This window comes from Diadema setosum, chromosome 10 (assembly GCF_964275005.1).
Source record: "Diadema setosum chromosome 10, eeDiaSeto1, whole genome shotgun sequence".
Lineage (NCBI taxonomy): Eukaryota > Metazoa > Echinodermata > Echinoidea > Diadematoida > Diadematidae > Diadema > Diadema setosum.
The window spans coordinates 14806324-14832029 of NC_092694.1; the positions used below are offsets into that span (position 1 = coordinate 14806324).

The 25706-nt window shown below is 36.8% G+C and overlaps 3 protein-coding genes across 3 annotated transcripts; all 3 read left to right on the forward strand.

Annotated features, from left to right (window-relative positions):
• Positions 1-264: 264 nt before the first annotated feature.
• On the forward strand, positions 265-16118 carry LOC140233596 (calcium and integrin-binding family member 2-like). Its single transcript, XM_072313686.1, has 7 exons — positions 265-491; positions 7255-7289; positions 9238-9337; positions 10473-10620; positions 11638-11747; positions 13904-13992; positions 15179-16118. The coding sequence occupies exons 1-7, from the start codon at positions 441-443 to the stop codon at positions 15198-15200; spliced, it is 555 nt and encodes a 184-aa protein (XP_072169787.1). The 5' UTR covers positions 265-440; the 3' UTR covers positions 15201-16118.
• On the forward strand, positions 1256-2023 carry LOC140234381 (uncharacterized). Its single transcript, XM_072314434.1, has one exon. The coding sequence runs from the start codon at positions 1256-1258 to the stop codon at positions 2021-2023; it is 768 nt and encodes a 255-aa protein (XP_072170535.1).
• Positions 16119-22205: 6087 nt separating the features above from the next.
• On the forward strand, positions 22206-23568 carry LOC140234540 (uncharacterized). The gene is made up of 4 exons (XM_072314579.1): positions 22206-22378; positions 22572-22704; positions 22831-23138; positions 23309-23568. Exons 1-4 carry the CDS (start codon positions 22286-22288, stop codon positions 23564-23566), a joined length of 792 nt encoding a protein of 263 aa, XP_072170680.1. The 5' UTR covers positions 22206-22285; the 3' UTR covers positions 23567-23568.
• The last annotated feature ends 2138 nt before the right edge of the window (positions 23569-25706 follow it).

Genomic DNA, 25706 nt, shown 5'->3' on the forward strand with positions numbered 1-25706 from the left:
GCTAGACAGTTGTTTGCCCCCCTTAAAGTGAAGAAAATGAAAGGGAGGCAGAATTTATTCACTCCTTGGAGGGTCGCGATAATCCAGCGGTTTGCTTCCTGAAATGGCAGCCGTAGGGCTCCATGGCGTACACACCTACCTGTAAAATCCACAGAATAATAGTTATAGTTCTTTGGTAAAATCGCGAGAGTAGGCGCTAGGCCCTCTTGTGGCGCACTGCGTACGCGCGTGCGTCGCGTCGCGTACACTCTATTTTTGCATACATGTACAACGAAACACGGAAAACGGTCGGCGCGGTACCGGTGGTCTACAAAACCCTCGTAATTTCTCGGTGTTTGGGGATAAAAACAGTATCAATTAGCTCGTCACAGACACGTGAAGGTTGTCTGGAGTTTGTCGGAGGAACCGGGTATTCATCGGTCTGAAATCAGCTACGAAAGATGGGTGGTTCGCACAGTGTCTTCACCGAAGCTGAGTTGGATGACTACCAGGTAAAGAACCTATGCAATGAATGTTCGTGCGTCATTCGTAGCCAAGAGTCTCGGCTATGTTTGTTGTCAATAGACGGGGAGTTCTAACAGACTGCGCTGCTTCGCTGCACCGCACTCAGTTAGAGGGACTACATACAACTGCACTGTAACAGTTTGTACAGGATACTAAGTATTAACGTTACATCACCATGATCACTGTGGTATAGTCTACTAGTGTAGTAGTCAGTAGGCATACAGTGGCAACTTGTTACGATTGTTTGAAACATGTATCCGGTCTGTGTTCATCCTGTATCAAAGCGTAAACTTCCATGTATTTACTGTAAAGAGCTCCCAACAAAGACGAAATACTCAATATCATGACTGCAAAGAAAGAGAAAGTAAAAATAAATGTGATCAATGCACAAATGGTCTTTTTGAGTTTGACACATAGATATCAAGATATGGTTGATTTAACATACTGTACCTACATATTGTAGGTCCAATTTCAGCAAAATCCTTGGTTTTGATTGGCTGAGATGCTCTTGGATGTGTATTGGTCGATATAGTGAAAGATGACTTCGCTGTTCTAAATTATCTCAAGAGTTTATCCTAATACTTGCTTTTTGACCTTCAGTCTCGTCTCTGGAGTGCCATTTAAAGGAGATATTTTGACAGCTGTTGTTATCTCTCCACCACGTGTTTTGTTTTCACTGTCCCACCTACTGGATTTTGTGTTTGCTGCTCATATTACTTTCATCACTTGTCAACTGTGACCTCGTCTTGCCATGGCAACCATTTCTAACAAGTTTGCCACACTTGAGGATGAAGGAGATACTGATGTGTCTTTCAAGATTAATGAGGTGGTAGAGGGGGCAATGCAGCTTGTCCCTGACCGTGAGGGTGGAAACCGTCAGCTTGTGGGGGACATAGTGAAGGCTGTGGTTGCTGCATTGTTGCCAATGGTGCAATCCATCGCACATCAACTTGTGAGTGGCCCACAGGTGTCCGTGCAGAAGGTGCAGGCCACAGTTCAAAATCATGACAACAGACTGGACGAGGTAGAACAGTATTCTAGGAGAGACAATGTTATCATGCGAGGGGTGCCTGAAAATGATGGCGAGTCTACAAATGCTGTAGTCATCGATGTTGCTGCCAGCGCAGGGGTTGCCGTGTCTGAGGCAGATATCAGCACCAGCCACCGCGTGGGGAGGCCTCAGCCCAATAAAATGAGACCTATTGTTGCGCGTTTCGTACGTCGTGACCTCCGCACTCAGCTCCTTCGTAGTAAGCGTAAGTTAAAGGACTCGGAACAACACAAGGACATAATGATCATGGAGCATCTGTCCCCTGGGCGTGCCAAGCTTCTTCAGGCTGTGAAGCAAGACGAGAACACAGAGAAAGTATGGACAATCGATGGGAAGGTGCATTGCACTCTGAAGAGCGACCCGCACAAGAAGCACATCATTCACGGTCCGGATGACCTCTTCAAGCGTCTAGGATGGAGTGAGGACAAGCTGAAACAGTCGGGTCTCTTCCTCGACATTTCGACCTAGGAATTACCCGGCCCTCTTTCATCTACGGATTTAACCCAGATCTCATTTATAAGTTTGAATGTTAATGGTTTGCAGAGTAAACTCGATATTGGAATTTTGGACTTACATTTGCAAGCATATGATGTAATCTGTCTTTTAGAGACAAAAACAGACACACCAGATCTGTCTCAATCTCATATTTGCGGTTTTCAGTGTTATAGTATGCCAAAATATTCCAATAAACAAAAGTTTGGTGGGTTTCACGGTATGTGTATTCTGATGAAGAATCATATTTTTAATTGTTCTGAAAGAATTCATGCAACAGTTTCTGAATCAATTTTATGGGTCAAGGTAAATAGTAAAATTTTAGGTTTTGAGTTTATTGTTGGTGCAGTGTACTTGCCATGTGAGGGATCAATTCACCATTCTAATGAAGTTTTTGACAACCTGGTGCAGGATATTATTGATATTAAAAGTAGATATGATGCACCCTTTTGTTTGCTGGGTGATTTCAATGCCAGGACGGGTTTGCTTGATGATTTTTTAGATGTAGAGGATGTGTTGACAGATCAGACTGGATTAGGCTTTTGTAATGATGCCTCTGATATGCATGTAACTACTGATGGCCTAGATATTCCAACTACTCGTTATAATACTGATGTCCATGTAAATAATAATGGAAAGTCTGTTATTGATGTGTGCCAAAGTTTTGATCTCAGGATTGTTAATGGAAGAATAGGGGAAGATCAGTCTGTCGGAAAATACACATGTTTCAACAAAAATGGTGGTTGTAGCACCATTGATTATGTTATTGTATCTCGCCAGTTATTTTCTAGCATTACACATTTCAGTATTGATGTATTTGATAAATGTTTGTCAGATGTTCATTGTCCTGTCAGTGTGACCTTGCAATCGGAAAATTCTAAATCTGCTGTGAATGTCGACACTGTTTTTAACAATTCTCAAAACGCTGCAGTAGACAACGCAGTTTTAGATTCACAGCCTAATGAAAGTCAACGTTATTTATTATTCCAGTGGAGCAGTGACAGCGCTGCAATATTTAAACAGAAAATCAAGGACTCGGCTGAGCTAATGTGTGAAAATGTGGAATGTTTAGATGGGAATGCAAATCAAGATAGTATTGATTTTTGTTACTCACAATTATGCAATATGTTCGTCAGTGTTGCACAAGATGTTGGCATTTGTGAGTGGAGACAATCTCGACATAATATAAACAAAAATGAGACTGTCAATAAGGATAAAAACAACCATCAGCCTTGGTTTGATGCAGAATGTAGAGCTGCCCGTCAGGAGTATTTGAATGTTAAAAATCGATTAAAGAGGAAGCTTAAATTTCTGGGCAGGTCAGGGGCTACTTGTCTATTGAATCATTATGAGTCTACAGGAAAGCTTTATAAGAATTTATTAAGACATAAAAGAAGGGCATTTCATAGAGATTTGAATGAATCTCTCCGTTCATTACAGGCATCAAATCCGAAAGAATATTGGCAATTACTCAACAGTAATAATGAACGCAAAGTAAAGAAAACAGGAAATGTTTCATTAGGGGATTTTGTTAATCATTTTAGTCGTTTAGGTAATAGCCAAGAGGACCAGCCCACAGGCCTGGAAGATAGTATGGGTACTTCAGAAATTGTTGAGGCAGATGGTCCCTTGGATGCCCCAGTCACTTTGGAAGAAGTGGTACTAATGATTAAGAAACTTAAAAATTCAAAAGCTTGTGGAAAAGATTTCATAAGAAATGAATTCCTTAAGAATTGTCCCGTAGAGATGCTTCATGTGTTGGTAAAGTTCTTTAATGTGGTACTGGACAGTGGTATTGTTCCAACTGAATGGTGCATAGGGATTATCATTCCTATTTTTAAGAATAAGGGTATAGACACAAATCCTGATAATTATAGAGGAATAACTCTTCTCAGTTGTCTAGGAAAACTTTTTACTTCCATTTTGAATCATCGAATCTCAGAGTTTTTCGAAGCAGCTAATATGTTAGGTGAAGAACAGGCTGGCTTTCGTTCTAATTATTCTACAATTGATAATATTTTTGTTTTGAAGACTATAATTGATGTTTATCTGCAAAATAAAAAACGCTTATACTGTGCATTTATTGATTACAAGAAAGCATTTGATCTAATTGATAGATCATCTTTATGGTACAAAATGTTGAAGATGGGGCTTAGGGGTAAACTGTTTACTGTCATTAAGAATATTTATGAAAGTGCTAAATCATGTGTGGCGGTTAGGGGGGAGATGTCAGAGTTTTTTACTTGTAACATTGGTGTACGACAGGGTGAAAACCTTTCCCCGCTTTTATTTGCCATTTATCTGAATGATTTTCAAGAATACATAAGAAATTCATATGGTGGACTTAAATATTTGGAAAGTGAGATTTCTTACCACCTGGATTCTGATAATGTCAAAAAAGCTTTAAATCTTTCTTGTTTACTTTATGCAGATGACACAATAATTTTAGCAGAAACTCCGGAGGAGTTGCAAAAAGCTCTTGATGCTGTAGATAGTTATTGTCAGACATGGCGCTTGACTGTAAATGCAAGCAAGACTAAAATTGTTATTTTCTCCCGTGGGAAGGTTAGAAGAATTCCTGAATTCGTTTATGCTGGTGATCCACTCGAGGTTGTAGATGATTTTGTGTACCTTGGAGTTAAATTCAATTATAATGGTAGTTTTAAAAAGGCAATTTCTAAACAAGTCACACAAGCTAGAAAAGCACTCTATAGCATGTTGGTCAAGGCTAAAAAGTTACAGCTCTCTGTGGACACACAGTGCCACCTATTTGATCATCTTGTTTTACCTGTTTTACTCTATGGTTGTGAAGTCTGGGGTTATGAGTGCATAGACCAAATTGAAATTTTCCATAGGAAATTCTTAAGAAAAATTTTGCTTGTGAACAAATGTACTCCTGATTGTATGGTTTATGGTGAAACTGGACGTGGAGTAATTTTGAACCATATTAAATGTCGAATGATTGGATTCTGGTTGAGATTAGTCAAGGGAAAAGAAACCAAACACTCATGTACAATTTTCAAATTTCTTCTGCATTTACAAGGAGACATACACTCCCCGTCAAAATCACAATGGTTATTATCTATCGCAAATATTTTTTATTATGCAGGGCTAGGGAATGTGTGGTTAGCACAAGGGGGTGGATTTAGCGCTGCATGGATTTCACACACCTCAAAAGTTAGACTTTTTGATATGTTTATTCAAGAGTGGAGAGCAGCAACATGGTCAAATAGAATCTGTACAAATTATAGAATGTTTAAGGATAATTTGATGTTAGAGAAGTATTTACAAGTCTTGTGTAAGAAAGATTATATTACATTAAGTAAATTCAGATGTAGATCTAATGGATTACCCGTTAATAAGGGCAGGTTTGATGCAAGCCTGACAGATGAATTGCATTGTACTATTTGTTCATCCGATGATATAGGGGATGAATTTCATTATATTTTTGTTTGTCCCTTTTTCAACAAAGAGAGATTATTGTATTTACCAAGTAGCTTGACGGCCAGTAGACCAAGTGCATTACATATGGCCAAATTATTCAATTCAACTAATGCTTGCCATTTGAAAAAACTAGCCAAATTTGTCAGAATTATTATGTTTCAGTTCTCTTCAATACCAAAGAAGAAAGACAGTATTTTTGTAGAAAGTAAAGTAGATGTGAATGTTTGTACACGTAGTGGTAGAGTAGTTAAACGTCCTTTACGCCTTGTTTTGTAAACATATTTATTTATGTCTGTTATTTTCACACGTACATGTACATTATCACTTATATTTTTGTATTCATATATTGTAAATATGTTTGTACTCTCATACCCCGAGAGGGGGTCGATAGAGTCAATAAAATCTTACAAAATCTTACAAATCTTACCCCCCCCCCCAGGTCATTGAAAGTTTGAGGAAAATCGGACAATCCGTTCAAAAGTTATGCATTTTTGAAGTTTTTGTGCAGTCACCGCTGGATGAGAAGACTACTGCAGTGTATAAAAATGTCACATGCGTACAACAGCATAAGGAAAATATAAAGAGAATTTCACAAAATTTCATCTTTTGAAAAAAGTACACATTCCCTTGACTTGTTACTGACATACATTGTATGTTATGGGTAATATTATTCCCATTGTATTTAGAAAGAGGCAAGTCAAGTGCTCTTTTATTATGCGAAAAAAGTGAAAATATGTTGAATTTTCTTTACATTTTCTTTATACTGTTGTACTCATATGACATCACAAGCATTAGTAGTCTCCTCATCCAGCGGTTCCAACACAAACATTATAAAAATTCATAACTTTTGCATCGATTGTCCAATTTTCCTCAAACTTTCACTGATGTGTTCTACTAATATTGCTGCATTCTCTCAATCCTTATGTTAATGAAGGTGAACTTATCCTTTAAAAATCAGACATGTACAGTATCTGTAGCAGTATGGCAGTAATATGGCATGGTACATTAGTACATCTAGAGATATAAACATGTACATGTACTTGAAGTTGTAGAAATACATAATCTACATTTGTACATCGTACATGTCATAGAATCCAATTCTAATCTTAATGACACAATGTTAGGTTTTCAAATCTTGCATATTGAAAATGCCAATTTCTTAAATCCATATTCTCTTTCGTGTGAATTTGTTTCTCTCACAGTGTTTTGTTTGTGAGTGTGATCATTTGCAATCTTTTGTAGTACAGTAGGGCCTTGAGTTGTTCTAAATTTCTTTAGAAAAAAGTTAGATTCTTCTTCATCCCAGTCTTTTAACATATTCTCAAATGAACAATGATATTTTTAGTTTAATTTTTCTGAAGATACACCTACATTCATTGTTGTATAACAGAACCAGATTTTTTTGTTTTGTTTTATTTACATATCGGTATGTAAAAAACCAAAAAACAAACAAAAAACTTGGGGGGTAGATGCATTGAAGTATTCTACATCAGACAACTGTACAAATGCATTGTTTTAATCTTGACATGGTACTGTAGTTTATAGTACTGTACAATGTACATGTACCTCTACTGTAATGGGATGTAAAATGGCTAATTATCAAAATAATAACATTATTGTATTTATCTATTCTAATTATACATTTGTCTGTAACTATGTTCTTGGTCATGATTTCAGAGGTGCACTCAGATCTGTGAATGACTTGTCTCGCATATCACCTGGTTTCTGATATTCTTTCTTTTCCAAACTCTCTTTGTATTCAGGAGTTGACATTCTTCAGCAAGAAGGAGATTTTGCAGTGAGTAATGATGTTAATAAATTATTTTACACACATGCATTTTGTACTGGTCAGTAAGAAAGTGTTTGGAGGGCGAATCACATACAATAAAGGCCTGCATGTTTGATGTTTGTCTTTTAGTACATCTGTTTAGTTTTGAGATTTGCAAAGTTTTATGTAGAAAACAGTCTGTAGGCCCACACTGTGCGCACATGACATGTTTGTAACATGCCTTCCTTTGAATTCAACTAAGTGTTCAGGATGTTTCATCTGAAAGAGTGAGGGAAAAAAGTTTATTCACTTTGAACAGTTCTAAAAGCATTTTATCTTTTTTTTTTTCTGTCTTTTTCTGGCTGGTTGTGAGAGTTCAGAGTTTAATCTGATTTCAGGTATTTTTACTCTACCCAAAACCCACTCTTCAACATTTTGACAATTCAAACTATGCATTCATAAAATTGCTCACAGTTCAATGTACTTCAGACCGGTTTTTCATGTGTTAGATTTTTGAAAAATTCTTAATTTATTTATTTTTTTTTTTCTTCAAGTACATGTACTCTCACACTCCTTAATCCACCCAATTTACAAATGTAATGCAAGTTTAGAGTTTAACCGGTGAAAATTCATAGCAGCTTTCCTGGTACCAGTAGCAACATTTCATAGCTTGTTAATATGCAGACCTCATGGAACCCCTAATGATTAATCCCAGTTCTTCCATTCCAGAAGTTGTGTTTGCTCAGTTTCCAAAAATGGGGTTAATTTCGTGTGTGGATTCTAGGGAGTAAATGGACCCGTGCAGATGACACATTGACTGCATACCGCATGTTTTTTGTCATTGCAGTTACATAGCTTTTCTGTTATCAGTTTGTGTTTCTGCAAACATGAACTTTAGACACATCCGCCTTTGCACAGTATATGGCATGTTGTATGTACATTGTATCTGCTCCTAGAGTAGTCTGCACTAGGAAGGGACGGTCCTCATATTCCCCTGTTTGTTTCTGCTACAGGGGAAAGATCAGTATGGTTGATTATCACTGAAAAATTGTTTGCTGGGTGAGTTGGTCAAGAATTGTTGATCTCTGAACAGGAGCTTGCGCAAGTCCAGGATATCGGTGTGACCATTACATGTACATGACTGATATAAACCTCTTTATAATGGGCATACACATACAATCCAAGTTTCCCCGCATGATATGTTTGTTTGTTTTTTTCGTTGGTTAGATGGTCCTATTTGCTCTCATAAGGTACTGTGTATAGGAAAACTGCATTGATTCATGAACACTAATGGTTAATGGAGGTTAAAAAAAGGGCATTTAAATCATATGTAACACTTTACTGTAGAAGTGGAAAGTTTCGCGGTGTGGAAATTTTCACACATTTCAACAAGGAACAAGTGCGAAAAGTAAAAGCTCTCTTATATTTTTGTGTGCCGTATGTTCCAGAAATAAATGTTTTGATCCCGCAGAATTAAAAGCATCATGTAATATTCATTTTACATGAAGGAGCGCAAACATGTACTCATTTGAAAATATCTACTTTTATAGTATGCAAATGTGTTTTTTGCTTTGTTTTTGGTTTTTGTTTTAATATCTTTTTATTGGAGGGGGATCCAGTAGATCATGACAAAGTCTGATTTCACTCTAATGCTCAATGTATTGTAAAACTTGTGATGGAATCAATGCAAGTCACAAATCTTTGCCATCATGTGCAATGAAATACACTGATCCTTGTACTTTGTGAAAAACTAAAAATTGGCATTTAGAAACGTATTCCTATTTACATGTAGTGTACACGTACATGCAGTTGCGTACATGTACCGATTGGCTTGTATGAATCAAGACACAGAAGTAACATTATCTACTTGAACAATAAGTTACAAGACAAACATTAAAACAGTATGGTCTAACAAGTGGCGAATAACTCTCAGTTAAGATCAATTTGCCCTACTCTTTGTTTTTAACCCTCCTTCCAGTGTCCACAAGAGATTCCATCTTCTGGACCCCGATGCCGTGAGACAGGACAAGAATGCCTGCCTTCCCATGGACAAAATCCAGGAGTTACCAGAACTAAAGGTATGTAGTACAGAGTACTGCAGTCAATCCTGTCAATAGCGACCACCCAAGGGAGACAGGTTATCCAACTTTGTGGTCATTGCCTAGTATGTACATGTATCATCGTTGAATATTAAGTACTTACATACTGTGCATGTATGTGTGTATGTATACACATGTGTGTTTCATGCATTGAACAATCATTCTGTGTTCATGAAATTGTTGCACAGTAGCATGTGAAATATACTTGTATGTCTATAGATAAAAATGAAATAAACCTTGAAATTGAAAAATTGAAATGTGTACAGTCGTGAAGAAAGCTTAAGCTAGTGCATTATGACTGAATGACTGAGTAATGAATGCAGCAGTGGCGATCACTAAGTTGCCCATGTCGTGAATGACTGATCCAGCTACAAAGCAGTTAGGTCCTGCGTATCTTTACAGTATCTTGTATACCCAATAGTATAACTTATCGTTTGAAGAAGAAGAAGAAGAAGAAGAAGAAGACCACAATACAACAGAAACAACCACACTAAAAATCTTGAGGTACATGTATGTTATAAAGCATGAACATTGTTTTTACACTTAAGACACACTTCGAAGTGGGATTTGCTTATAGTGCAGGACAGTGAAATGCACCATATTGATAGAATGATACCAGAACCCAAGATGTGAATTGTGATGTGTAGATGATACAGGCAGTTGATTGCTTGGGCTGCATGTTGAAGCTTTAAGATGCTTTTTGGGATACAAACTATGCTGTTTTAATACTCAACAGTGCACATAATATTCCTCCTCATATTTTGCTTTTGATTGGAGAAATAGTTCTAAGAAACAGTATTTTCTCAAAATCTCTTGTCAAATAACAATATAGCAAAATGGACCAGAACAAAAATTAAAACAATCTCACCAAAGGCAAAAACCAAGTTGCTTATCAGCTTCCCGCGGATTCATCAAACCCACCAACTCTTTCTCACAGATTACGTTTTCATTTGATGTTGGAATGAGAGAGGTTACAGAAATAAAAAGAACAACAACATCAACAAAAATACACACAATAGCAGGAAATATTGTTGTTATGCATGCTTTCATGCTAATTAACAAGTATATTTATTTATTTTTTTGCATGTTTGTTTGTCTATTTTATTTATACCAGGTGAACCCATTCAAGGATCGCATCTGCAAGGTGTTCTCTTCCTCTGAGGATGGGTCGTTGACCTTTGAAGACTTCTTGGACATGATGTCGGTCTTCAGCGACTCAGCACCCAAGAGTATGAAGGCAGAGTATGCCTTCCGCATCTATGGTAAGCTGAGAGGAGGTTTTACAGTGTTCAGATTTAGCTGTGCTTAAGAGTTGGTAAATTTTAAAAGGGGATGTTTTCCCCAAACATCCTGTGTAAATTCCATGAAATGCAAAAATGTAATTAAAAGGGTTCAAATTGGGGCAAGTTGGATGGTCTGTTCACAAATTTAATATTTTTAAAAGTGTTGGTTACTTTCATGTTCTGCCCTTTCTAGATAGAAAGAAGTTTGCATCCATTTGTGAAGTCTACATAGCAGAATGATTTAAGAATAAAGGGAATTTTACAAAAATTCATTTCTCTTGGGCATTGAAAGGAAACTTTACCCAGCTTTCTCCAGAAGGAGTGGAGCTTGATATTTGCCTACAGATCTCAGTTACAAGTCAACAGAATGTGTACTCTGTATTAAAGGGATTGTATAGTTTTGGTTGAGACCTAACTTCAGGTTTCTAGCATTTTTGATGAGATAATGAGAAACCTCTTATGAAATATGAAAGAGCATGCAATTCCAAGAGGGATTCAACATTTATTTGATGAAAATTTGTTTTTAAATGGCTGAGATATCCAAAACAAAGCGATCGTTATAAAAGATGGGACCCATCTTTTACTAGGATTGCTGTGTTTTACTTTGTTTTTGGATGTCTCGGCCATTCTAAAACCAATTTTTATCTAAGAAACTTTGAATTCCTCTTAGGATGGTATGCGCTGTATTATTTTGTATTAATAATTTCTTGATATCTCACAAAAAGTTAAAAGCCCATGCAATTGTCATCTCCACCAATACTATACCATCCCTTTAAACAAAAGAAAAAAAAATGATTTGTGAAATTCCTTCTCTATTTTGTTTACATCATTTCACCATTTGTGACATCACACATTTTTGTATCGTTTCCATTTTCATCACTGCACATTATTGGCGATTTTCCCCCCACGCCAGTCATTATCCATATTACGTGCGCGACACTTGTGCAAGGGCTTGGTGATTTCAATTTTTGTTTCTTCTCCCTGCAAAAATGCCAGACTTTGACGAGGATGACTTCATCAACAGCAGCGACCTCCGTGAGATGGTGAACAGGCTGTCTGGGGAGCAGCAACTGACGGATGATGACATGCAGCAACTCATTGACAATGTGAGTCATTTTCAGTATTTTACGTCAGTGACACACCCCCTGTGGCACAGACCGTCATTTCATTATGCTTTGTGTACAATGGTGGTAATAGTGGTAAAGAATTTATGGTCATTAGAGTTAATTGCCATTTTAGAGCAAGAATGAATGTTTTTGTCTTTTGAACTCCATACATTCCATACATTTCAATCATTATTCCACACCAATCTTGCAAACTTTAATTGAAATACAAAATATGTCAGAGAAACAAAATGATGAAATATGATAGGAATAACTCACAACATGAGTACATCATATTCTGTGTGTCGATTTTGGTGAATTGCATTTGTTTTGTCTGTTTTTAGTCTAACCCTTCAGAGTAACTCGAATGCAGTGTTAAATAGCATTTTAACTCATTATGCACTACAGTGTAAACTCCATATGTTCCTGGTTATTCTGAGACTGCAACGTAGGCATGCTTTAGGTAAAAATTCTGTTTTCAAATTCACATAACTTTTTTTTTAATAGATTTTTGTTATGCTGGACATGCAATGAGTAAAGCTGTAGAGAAAATGTCATGATTTGCTACGATGTAAATTTTATAACAGATCTTTTTTTATTTCTTTCAAATGACATGTACAGTGTATTTGCTAAGCATTTACAAGGGATGACATTTTCACACAAAAACAGTGACAAAAACGTAGACAATTTAGTCTCAAATCCAGTGGGGACCACAGCTTTATATTCAGCTACTACATAATGCAAGTTTCATATGACAGGAATGGAATCAGGAGTGAAGTTTTTATTCTACTGATGCACATAGTGATTCATAATTGATCAGTTGGGGCGAGTTTGTGGATTTGAGCAGAATATTGTATATGTGTAAGCCATTATTTTTGTGAGGTGTTAATTTTCGAGAATCACAGTTGGATCGCGAATTTAACAACACACAAAAATGTATCCGTGCATTGGGGTGATAATGCATTCATGTTTGCCTTGGCATCTATTCGTGAAAACAACATCTCGTGGTAATGTCTATGACCTCCTCATTCGTGAAACTATCTGTAATTATATACAGTTGTATATAGACTATAAACAGATAAGCTCTGACAATCGAAGACATTACATCTAGAAATTAGAGAAGCACTCTGAGAGCGCAGACCTCCGCCAAGCATGCAGCTCATTTCCACCACTGATCTTGTTCTTCCATAGAGATATCAGTGATTTCCACCCATGTGCTGAAAGTCGCCCGATTTCCCAATATAGAAGCCTTTGTTACGTCATAAACCCTCAGCTGCACGGCGCACCTCGCCCTAGCAGAAACTAGAGCACGCACTTTATTGCGTGCATGCATGCAAACCTCAAATATGCGCAGCCTGAACTCCCAAGTTCATTGACCCTACCTGCCAAAATACAAAAAATCCTTCATAAATTCCCCCAAAATCCTCGGATCACTACAAAAAATTAATCGTTTATTACTTTTGTCATTCTCAAACTTTCCTGCAAGTTTCATCCCAATCCGTTCACTACTTTTTGAGTTATATTGCACACGGACAAACGAACGAACACACAAACCAACGGTAACGAAAACATTAACCTCCTCCCTTGGCGGAGGTAATAAAGTTCCCAGTTACATAGTGCCTACAAAGTCACAAGCACACTCAAAACATGTTCAGTGACGTGGGTGGAGGGGGTGAGTAGGAGGTAGGGTTAAAAGGCACTACATGAAGGACAGGTACTAGATACTCTGAAATATGATGGACTTGAGACAAAACAAAGCATAATTCTTCTTGGGTGAATAGACCTCGTATCTCAATATTCATGAATATTGAGGAGAGCAAAAATACTTTTAATTTTTGTAACTTTTTATCAATTAACGATAATGTCAATGTCAAATAATGTAGATACATGTACAGTGTTTTGAATTGCACTAATAACTGTACTGTTTTAAAACATAAATAAGCATTTCTAATATTAAAATTGAGTTTATAGGAGGTTTTTGAATATGTATGCCAATGGAGACACAAGGTCTTGTCATCCCAGGAACCCAAAAAAGAAAAAGAAAAAGAAAAAAAAGAAAATAACCGACAAAACAAAATGAAAACAAACCAGAGTTGTAGCTAGGGATAGAAGTCAACAGTCTCTTACATCAGTCTCTCTCCTGTTTTCCTATAATCCAGATCTTTGAGGAGGCTGACTTGGATGACGATGACGCCCTCTCCTTTGCTGAATTTGAGCACGTCATCTCGAAAGCCCCAGACTTCATGAAGTGAGTAGCTGGAATTAAATATGAAGGGGAAAAAATAGTATAGAGTAAACTCTCCACATGTAGAAGTCGTTGAAGTCACATGAGCTGAAAGTTGCCCTGTGCTAAGCCCGCTGAATGTGTGCTGTCTGCACTACCCAATTTTTCACTGTGCACTCATGTACAGAAAATTTTTAGCTTAGTCTAAGTAAAAAAAAAAGCCAATTGTTTATACTCATATATGCAGTATTTTGTACTTATTTTTATTTATTTTTTTTTTTTCAATTCTGCAGGTTTCATGGAAAATACTAATTTCCCACATTTTATTGCTACAGAATAGTATCTTTTGCAGGAAAGGTGAAAATATGTTTTTTTTTTTTTTTTTTTTTTCCACCAAGAATACACTGTCAAACCTCAGAATATTGCACAATGTTTTTTTTTTTATAAGGTTGGCAGTCCCGATAAGATTCTAATATGAGATATGGCCAAGGAAAATTAATTCCCCACTCACTAAAGATTATACATACACAAATATTTCGTCACATATTAGCCCAATTACAAGTTTGTTTTGCCAAATATTTGTTTGATGGTACTACGTGAAGGGGACAATTTTTGAGGGCCATTAATCTTGCCACCCAAACTTTAGTAGCACTACAGTGACCACCATACTATTCAAATGCCCTCTCCTGGGTTTTAGTACATGTTCGGGTCAGGTCTCACACGCAGTGTGACCAATAAATCCTGTGTCAATGCAAAGACAGTTGTATGGTTTTCTTCTTGTCATATTTTCATGGATAAAAGTAGCATAATTGTCTGCATTTTGCACCCCCCTCCTTCCAAGAGTCAGAGAAACCATGTGTGGGTTCCCTTTACATTAATCTCCATGGGAGGGGGGGGGGGGGGGTACTTCTCACATGTCAATTCTCGACTTGACAATTATACAAAAAAAAAGAAAGGATGTATTTACCAATTTACCCCAGAATTTCCTTTAAAAGCATGTTTTGTTGTTGCTTTTGTTTTTAAAGTACCATGACCGTGATACTGTTATTTTAAAGTACCATGACTGTGATACTGTTACAGGGGTTCTTTATACAGTGTAACATGCAGAAAAGAGAAGATGCTGAAGCCACTGTACTGTATGTCAATTGATTAGTTATCCTTAAAATGACTTAAATTTGATATTGTTCATTTTGCTCCCCCCCCCCCCCAGTACCTTCCGGATTCGCCTGTAGATCCTGGATCAAAGGACCTTGAAAGGAGAGTGTTGGCTTCCCAGATTGTTTTCAACCTTCTGTTACATTTCACCCACAGGAAGAGCCAAATCCTTTAATACATCTCACATATCTTGAAATCAATGCACTCTTTCCTTCCAGCTGTATCTTTATCAGTTCTGGCTCTTTGGTTGACACTGCTTCAGATATTGCTTTGAAGCAGTATGTGCACGTACTCTAAGGTAGCCTGGCTGTGTCTAATTCCCTCAATTTAAGCATAAAGGGTATTTATCAGATCTTCGGCCTGTTTCATAAAGATTGACCATTAACCATATAAAGATTAATCATAAGATCAATGCAGTTTGTAAAAGTTACGCTCTATCTGTTATTAAACCTGCTCTTTGAATAAAGTGTCTCTGTTTGAAACAGACTTATGATCAGTATTCATATGATGCTCAATTTACTGAGTTATAATGATAATAATTAATAATAATAATTGCATTTATAAGGCGCTTTATACTGGTGTTTCTAAGCACACAAAAAGACCAAAAAAAAAAAAAAATAACATTAGGAGAATGCAAAACTAAAATGCTCAATTGAGCGTAAGATTAATCATAACTCTTTATGAAACAGGCTCCAGAACTTTATACTGATTTCATATTACATGAAGTTGTATGCACTTTGATCTCCAGTTGATTAGACTAAGAATAAAAACATTTCTAGTAGTGATGCAGTGTACATACAAGTATACCATTTGAAGAATCTTTGATTGCTTGTTTCTCTCCATATTTCTGCCACCCTTCTTTTTCCTGTGGCTGTTGTACTTTGGTGGAAGTATTTGTGGACATGCCCAAGTTTCCAAAAGAAATTGGGTGGAAGACACATGGAAGACCTTCTATGTGATACTGCATGAATATTTTTATATAAAACATTGTAGCTTAACCCTAAAAAGACTGGGCTATTTTGGTAGCTCGAAAGACTGGGGGGGGGCCTAAAGGGCCCCCCCTTAAGATCTCGGCCGTGGATCGCGCGATCGCCGCGGAAATTTGCACAATGGTAGTGTGCGATGTAATCTACAAGATCGTATATTTAAATTTTCCAAAATAGTCTTCTTTTATTTTATTTTGATTAATTATGCTAATTTATGCGAGAAATCAGACTTTTTTATCAAAATCAGTAAATAAAGCTCCAAAAGTGCTCATTTTTGGTCTAGATATTCTTTGTAGCATTCTTAGCAAATGTACTTGAAAAAAAATTCGGTATCAAAATTAATTCCTAATTTATTTTATTGTTTTATGAATTTCTTATGTATTTCTTTGTTTTTTCGACCTTTTGTTTTTGTTGTTTTTTTCAGCAAAATTTGTGGCAGACCCTTTTTGAAGCATACTACTACTAAAACAAATTGATTTTAGCCATTGCGAGTAAAAATAAGCATATTTATATGAACCATATGATAAAACTCAATTTGTATTGACTTTGTACACAAAATCGCATTTTTGAGCCATTTTCGGTCTCACGTGCATGTACAAAATGTTATGTAACTTCAGAACCGTACCCCCGGGCGTCACAAATTTGATTTCAAAATGTGCGGGAAACTCGAAAGAAAAAAGTCACAGAGCATCGCGGCGAGAGCATTGCGTGTTGCTGAGTAATCGCGCGAAATGTCGAGGGGGGGGCCTTTTAGGCCCCCCCCCAGTCTTTTTAGGGTTAAACCAGTTCTATTGAGCTGAATTTCTGAAAGATAGTAGTCTTGTTGTGCATGCCATCAATATGGGCCTATGCTGTTCTGAGATACAGTATAAACGTCTGGTCAAAGAAACTACTGTTCATACTTCGACATGCAATCTAAATTTGCCGTCTTTCAAATCTTCTTTCATGAGTGTATATAGTAGTGTACATATGATATAAATATGTTTATTTCATAAAGTATAAAAGATTTATCAATGTTGATGAAAGCCCTAAAGATATTAGTGTATGTATTTTGGAGGAAACAAGGCCTTGCAGATTTTAAATGCGAATTCAAACTAAGCAGAAGATAAAAAAAAAAAGTACTTCAACAAAAAGTATATTTTGGTTACAGGATATCAACATAATGTTATCCTCAGAACTATATCATTCTGTCATGGTGTGATAGGTGTACCGGGGCGGATTTAGGAATTCCGTAAAGAAGGGGGTAGGAGATGCAAAATACATTTCTGGTGCCACTACCAGGTTTAATCAGCTGACAAGCAAAAAAACAAAACAAAAACAAAACAAAACGTGCCATTTCTCATGCCACTTCCAGGTTTCATCGCCTGATAAGCAACAACAACAGCAACAACAACAAAAACAACAAAAAGGTTTTAGTGTAATTTTCTGGTGCCACTACAGTAGAAAATTAAAGGAGGAGGTGCAAGCGCCCACTGTTATTTTTTTTCTTTTTATTTCTTTTGTTTTAAGAAAAATTAAAGGGTGCGCACGCCCAGTGTGCCCCCTCCTGGATCGGCCACTGTGTACTGATAGATTTGCAACATCATATAGATTTACACTCGAAATAGCTGCTTTTAAAATCAGTAACTCATATTAGTTATGGCTTAATACTCGTACATGTAATACTATTGCCTTCATTCTTTTAAACTGGATGTTTTGACTGATAGCATCCAAAGTCATGTGTATGAGTGAACAGTGAATGTGCCTTTACTATTGAAAAAAAAAGTCTTTCAAATAAATTGAGCAGGGAGTATTCAGAAAATCAGCTTGGAATATCCAGATGTAAAGGGAAATGTACAGAGATTAGGCGTCCATTTTGTAAAGGGTTAACAATAATTTATTGCAGCAACATGTGTGATTGCAGTTACCATGGTAATGATTCGAATACAAACATCTGATTGGTTCCTACATGGTGTACCTAAGATGCGGCGAGCTTTTAAGTCTCAAAGAAGACAATTTCAACAGACTCTTGGTTTGGTCACAATGGAATTATTTCCTCGCCGCCTTCTATTCATTTTATTTTGCTTCTGATACAATAAAACATTTCATAATAAAAAAAAAAACCGTTCATCTCAAATGTCTCTGTATACTTTTTTGTACAGTTGTCCTGGGTGTATCTAACATATGCAGGTGTGGTGGAAGAAATTTTGAAGTTGACGTAATTTGTTTGCAATTTGCTTTGTACATTTTAGTTCTCTTTATTTCCATAGAACCTATAATGCAATATATAGGAATCTCTTCCATATTGTCACCGTTGATGTTACTTAATGGGAACAGTATGTGTTATTGATTATCGGTAACAATCTAGAGGAGAAACGCGAAATGATTTAGATGTCAGGAGTACACTGTATTTTTTTTTTATAATACAGTACATTTTAACTGTTTACATTTACATGTATAATGAACTACTCAAATGAATAAGGAAACAGATGCAGTGTTTGCAAGCTAACTTTTCTGTCTGTTTTTCATACATATGCGACATACGATGATTTTTTTTTTTCCTTTGAGGATACAAGCAGGAGGATTGCAACATTTTGTGCCGCCGATTGCTATAGAAGGAGGTACATGTAATACTCAATGTCTGTATATTCCAAGCAAGATCGAGAGGATACTTCCATTTGATCGCAGTCTGGTACCCGTCACCATGAACTCCCTCATAAGACGCATACGTCATGTATGTTTGGTGTCTGTGTGTGCAAGGAGGTGAGTTTGTGTGTGTGTCAACTGTGTGTGTGGGTGTGTGTGCGTGTTTGTGTTTGTTCTTGCATGTGTATTGTATTTGTTCGTGTATGTGTATGTGATTTTTGTTTTTTGTATTTTTTGTTTTGTTTTGTCTACAGGTTTTGGAGGTTTTTTTTTTTTTTTTTTTTTTTTAAATCTCAGTTAATGAATACAAACGTACAAAAAATAAACCACGAAATTAACACGAAACCACACACTGACATATAGGCATGGGTCCTGGTGGGATGTTTTTACGGGTGAATGTCACGAGACCGACACCCACGAGTCATACAGTCCACGAGTCATTCAGCACATGAGTCATACAGCCCACAAGTTATACAGCTCACGAGTCATGCAGCTCGTGAGTTCGACACTAAGCTAACGAGACCCACAAGACCGACACGTTAAGCCCCGTGTTGTATCTGTCGAACTCGTGGGCTGTATGACTCGTGAGCTCAGTATGACTCGTGGGTGGACCTTTTTTCAATGTCGAACTCGTGGGCTGTATGACTCGTGGGTGTCAGTCTCGTGGGATGACCCCGTGTTTACTGGGATGTGTGCTCGTGTGTAGTTGTGTAAAATAGAGAATAGTATATCATGTTTTATATTCATAAGAACAAGAACACCGTCTCTCCAAATGTTCATCGGCCGTTATGAGCCGAATCAGAAAACGGTAAACCAATCCTGTCTTCGAATGTACATGATTGTCCTCTTATCATAACCCAAAGAAGAAAGTACACACCTCACCCGTCTCCTCAGGAAATTTAACTTGCTTCACATTGATGTACGGGTTTAGTGCCCCCTGATTTGGTATAGCACACAAACTTATTCATGATTGTTCTAAAAAAATATTTACCTTTCATCTCTGCTCCCCTCGCCATATAATGATATTCTCTCCTCATCAGAAACACATTGAAAACATACTTTGTAATTTTCGTTCGTGATAATCTGTTATGAATGGCTCATGTAAACTCTATTCTTACATTTTTTTTTCTTTCCATTGTGTCGTGTTGGAGGCCCTACCGTTAGCGTCTTGTACTCGTGTTGCAAAAGTTTGTAGACGCCACTGTTATATTTTTCTTCTGTGGACATCATTTAGGCAAAGTTTTTTTTTTTTTTTTCGTTTATTAAAGATTTCCCTAGATTTCTTGCGATCCCTCTCCTGTAAATGTACTCGCAACCACAGACACACACTCAATGAATAATAAATAAATATATTGACCTCCTTTACACTCAACATTCTTTTTCTTCTTTTGGTTAAGTTTGCCTCCTTCAAAAAGCTGAAGATTCTTGCAGATTGTATTATTCACATTATAATACAGCTAAATCACAGATATTTACAAGCACATAACAACATTTGTTGTGAATGGTGAATGATGAGTTTATGCTCCACCGTTTGTCGGTCAAGGAATGCTCCCACATATGGCGCTGCAACAATTTCGAGGACAGGGAATTTCAGCTCCTCACTGATTTAAGAGAGAACGAATGACAATGCGATTCAGTTCTCGAGTATGGTATCTGATAGGAATGTGGTTGCGTGGTTCTCGTCAACTGAGTAACCTGTTTGATATTATAGTCCTGTGCAGGAGAGATGAGCAAGATTATTGTGTATTTTGTACATCATGGTTTGCCTGTCATTTTCTCTGCGCTATTCCAGAGTGGTCCAATCAAGTTCTTGCAGCATTTTAGTGATACTTTAGGTATTACGGTTACGATTCAGAGTGAATCCCGCAGCTCTTCTCTGGACCATTTCCACTTTGTGGATGAGGTTCTTGGAAGATGGGTCCCAAACAGGGGAAGCAGGTAGAACCAACCTTCTGTAAGCTGTGGTTTTTGACATCAGAGGATTTTATGCGAAGACTGCGTCTTAGAAATGCAAGGACGTTATTGGCTGTATTGACAGTATCATTTATGTGTTGGGTCCACTAGCAAATCAGAAGTGATGGTTATACACCCAAGTACTTCACGGATTCAAGAGATTCAAGAGAGGCGTATTTATCTGTCTTCAAAACCATCATCCTTTTTTTTTTTTTTTTTTTTTTAAGCCCAGTCACGTAATTTTGTTTAGGTCCTCTTGAAGATTTTCTGCATGATGTTGATTGTCGATGGTCATGTAGGAGATTGCATCATCGGCAAATAGGAGAACCTTTGACGCTATACCATCAGGAAGGTCATTAATGTAACACAGAAAGAGCCAAGGCCTACGAACCGACCCTTAAGGCACTCCAAATTCAACTACTATTTGAGAAGATTTGATACCATCCAGAATGATCCTCTGACTTCTTCCATGGAGAAGGCTTTGAACTCATTTAAGATTTTTCCCCGTGATACCATAGAAGTTCAATTTGTGTAAAAGCCATCAAATCACTGAATAAACATTTCAGTTTAATTACTGACTATCTATCTTCATACCTTCAAGGGAAATGTGCATACAACAATAAATTATTCCATTTTACGTAAGTCTATTACCCAATACAGTGTATAATATTATTTTGCAAGCTTACATGTTATATGAGATAATGTCGTTCACTGACGTTTGACCTACATAACTCCTTGGTTGTATAAAAAGTGCATTCAACTTAAGATGTTTCCAGGGCAATCACCATCCCCGACTACAATAATGGGCGGGCAGTCGAGGTCTACAGCGCGAGGCGGTGATAAGAGCGTGCGCAATAACGCATGCTCCACAAACCAATTTGCTTCTGGTTTTCATGAAGAACAAACAGTATGGACTCTTTCTGAACTTGAAATTTCCAGATCAAATATTCCGGTTCGTATAATTGAAATATATGAAGCGTCATATTGTCTGCCGAAAAAACAATTTCTAAACAAGGCCGAAATCTTTTCTGAATAAATTAGCTTAACAATATCGCGAACGAGGATGCAAAGTTCGATGAATAACTCTTCTGTTACGTCATATGCTTAAGAGCGGTTGTCAGTGGAGCTCTCATGTCTCTAGGAAACTACCAACTTACGCGTTAGTGAATGCGCAATTATTATGCAAGATCTGATCGATTTGCCGTGAAAAGAAGAATCGAGTAAATTTTAGCAAACAAAATTTCATAATTCACAAACATGACGGGGAGAATTTACTCAAAATCATCGAAGATATTCAAATACTTTTTACGTGCCATTAATGCAAGATGATAATTTTAGGTTTGTTTTCTGTATAGAGTATTATTGAACATGATTGAACGAGGATACGAGCTTCAGGGATTTTCCATTGTTTCGTCAGAAATACGCGTGCCATAGCAATGCGCAATTCAGGCTATAAATACAGGTGCCACAAATGTAAACATTAGTTCTTAGCTTGTATTGCAAGTGTTGGAACTTTCCGAAAGCAATTGCTGGTTATTGCAAACCTGCTGGTACTTTCTTGACTTGCTATTTTGCGGTTGAAGATCCATACTGACACCATGGGTTGTAATCAATCCAAAGTTGTGCCGATGTCGCCCTCCAGATCTATTTCTGGAAAGCGCCGATTCTGGAGCCTCTGCAGAAGGAACAAGGTACTAGTAATGATGCATTTACTAATTATTTTCATCAACCTACAGTTATCACTGAACAACCTTCAAAAATTACGCTTTCACATTAAATTAAAGAAAGTATCCTTTTAATTACGCATCATTCTGTAAATTATAGGACTTAGATAAATGAAAAGAGTTGGTTTATATCTGTATCTGATTTCTCGCCTGTTTGCAGGTTGTTCCCTTGCAGTCTGACAATGTGACGTCACAGAGAGCCCCCACCAACCACCGCTCGGGTCGTTCTCCAACAACCAGTGACGTCAGTGCCGAGATTGCTCGCTGCATGGAGGCTTTCTCTAATGAGACAGGTTGGTTCATGAATATTCATTCTTCTTATTGTTATTCAAATTTGAAATATTAATTACGATGATTCTAATGCAACCTGTATCATTTAAACAAAAGTAAACAGTCTATTGTTTTCCGTTTGTTTTCAGATGTCCAGAACAACAGTCTGTCTGCTTCCGTTCAACAACCAAAAGACAAATCTGTCTTTACGAATGACAACAACTCTGGTTGCGCGGACGTCGCCTACGTCGATCGCCCTTGCTCTGTCATGTCTCGAACACGGTCTCGCGCAGGGGGCTTTGCCTTCGATCTGATGGACCCAGAAGACACTGCGAGAACGCTGAAGCCAGCCCCTGTTCGATTGACGAAACTAAAGAGCCGATCCAGGTCCATGAGTGGGGACGAACTCAAGACTCAGATCCAGAGCAAGATGGAGCTTGCCAGACAAAAGAGAGAGGTACTTAATGCTGTCACTTTTGCCTTTTGACATTTCATTCTTATTCAATTTCGTGACTAGCTGAACACAGGCAAAAGAAAAAAAAGTTATTCATCTTTCTTGGATTTGGTGATATTATGTTGTTTAAACGATGAAACTGATGTAATCACTTTGTGTGTTTTTCTCCACAGTTGATTGTACAGCGCGCGAACACCAAGATGGTGGACAGGGAACTTCGTGCCTATGACGTCAAGAGAAAAGCTGACGTCATCCGCCAGGAAAAAGTCCAGAAACTGGCAAAGAAGGAAGAAGAGTCCAACTTGAGACAGGAGTTGGACAGGATGGAGAAAGAGAAGAAGGCGGAAGAGAGGAGGAGGAGGAGGGAAGCTGCCAAGAGGACGAGGGACATGAGGATGGTGGATGAGGAGTTGGCAAAGCTCTTAAAATAGAACTGTCCAAACGAATAATTTGTACATACTGTAAATACTATTTGTAAATAATAAATTATATCGATAAAAAAATTACATGACATATTGTGACCTTTGTATGATTACTGCAATTTATCGCACGAGTGATTCTGAAAGTATCTTGGAAAGAGAAAGAAAGTTAATTGGTGTCATCTACCTGACACAGAGATAGAGAAAGAGAAAGAGAATTGAAGACTCCAATAGAGGACGGGTAGAACAGCATGAGAAAGAGGGAGGAGAAGGAGAAGGGGTGTAGATTGAAAGAGAGGGAGAGATGGGGAGAGAGAGAGTTAGATGCAGTTGGGGAAAGGAATGTTTATAACACATTCTACAAAGGAAGCAAAATCATGAGACTGTATGATAATAATGATAATGCAATTAATAATAATAATAATAATAATAATAATAATAATAATAATAATAATAATAATAACAATAATAATAATAATAATAATAATAATAAGAATAATAATAACAATAATAATAGTAATAATGATAATAATAATAATGTGATTGTTATGATTATTATTATTATTATTATTGTTATTATTATTATTATCATTATTATTATTATCATTATCATTATCATCCACATTATTTTACCACCAATAAGATTATGATAATGATAAAAATGATGGCAGTAGCTAAAATGATAAATGGTTACTTATAAAGGGCTACATTTAGAGAGGTGTATATAAGCAGTATATAACACACATACAATAAGAACAAATAAAACCACTTGCATGTAAAATTAAACAGATATGATATCAGTTTAACTTTTATCACAACTTTAGTGTGACATTCCCCTAATATCTGAAGGCAATCTATTGCGAGTTATTGGTTTGGCCAACACATGTCTCTACTGAATACATATTTCACTCTTGTATGTTTGTTTGTTTTCAGCCTATTTTGGTATTTCAGTTTGGCAAATCAGATTGAAAAAAAAAACACACATGCACTTTCAAAATGAAAACTAGTACAAGGATGCCCAACAACTTTTAACCATAGACAATTAAAAATTCAACAAAACAATTATGATACAAAAGAAATATGCCTTCTCTTTTATTCTTCCACAAAAAACCAAATCAACCAAAATACACACACAACAAAAGGCTAGTAGAAATCAACAGATTACCAGATAGGGAGAATGAGCTTAATCTGACTCAGGAACAACGAAAATAAGAAAAAGGGAAGGAAAAGTAAAGGACAAAGTTGTCAAAGGAAAAAAAAAATGAGGGCATAGTACACTTCCACCTATGAGCTGTATGCAGAGCAATCATCGTGGCATCAAACAAATCAATCAATCAATCAATCAATCAATCAATCAATCAATCAAATAAACAAGCAAACATGCAAACAAACAAACAAACAAACAACTAAACTAACTAACTAACTAATTAACATAAAAAAGCAATGTGAAGAAGGTCGGAAGTGTAATAAATACATTGTGTGTTCCCACGCAGAGTCTTTAAGCAAGTTATGTAGGCTATGTTACTATATACTAAGAGTCTTGTAATTAGTTTAAATGTTCGTTTCTAAGCTCTCTTGGAGGCCATATTATCCCGTAAAAACAAAAACTTTTGTGTTTTATGCAATCAGAGCGCGATGAGAATCTATACGTGTGGATGGTGAAAAAGAGTCCTTTTGATGCATTGTGTATAAGTACCTGTATGCTTTGCTCGCAGTCCGTCTTTGTACATGACTTCACATAATTATATTATATAAATGCTTTGTAGTGGATGGTTGATTCAAAAACAAAGTTGAGATATTACACTATATAAGAGCATCCTCTTGCAAGATGCTCTGATCCTGTTTCCCGAACATGACATGACAATGTGCAAAGTCATGTGTTTGTAATTATCACAATATAGCTTGAAAAGAAACCCCCTTTCTTGCTTTTGACACAAAAGGGAAAATCAAACAAACAAACAAACAAACACACACAAACACACACCTTTCTGTTTCGATTCTTTTCGTTATTATAACTCAAAAATGTGCAACAGATTTCTGCTTTCGGTTATACAAGTCATGCTTAAGTATTGAAATTACGTACAAATCACAATCATATCATTGATCTTTATCACACTATTAAAAAAATATGCTGTGGTTACAAATGGAAAAG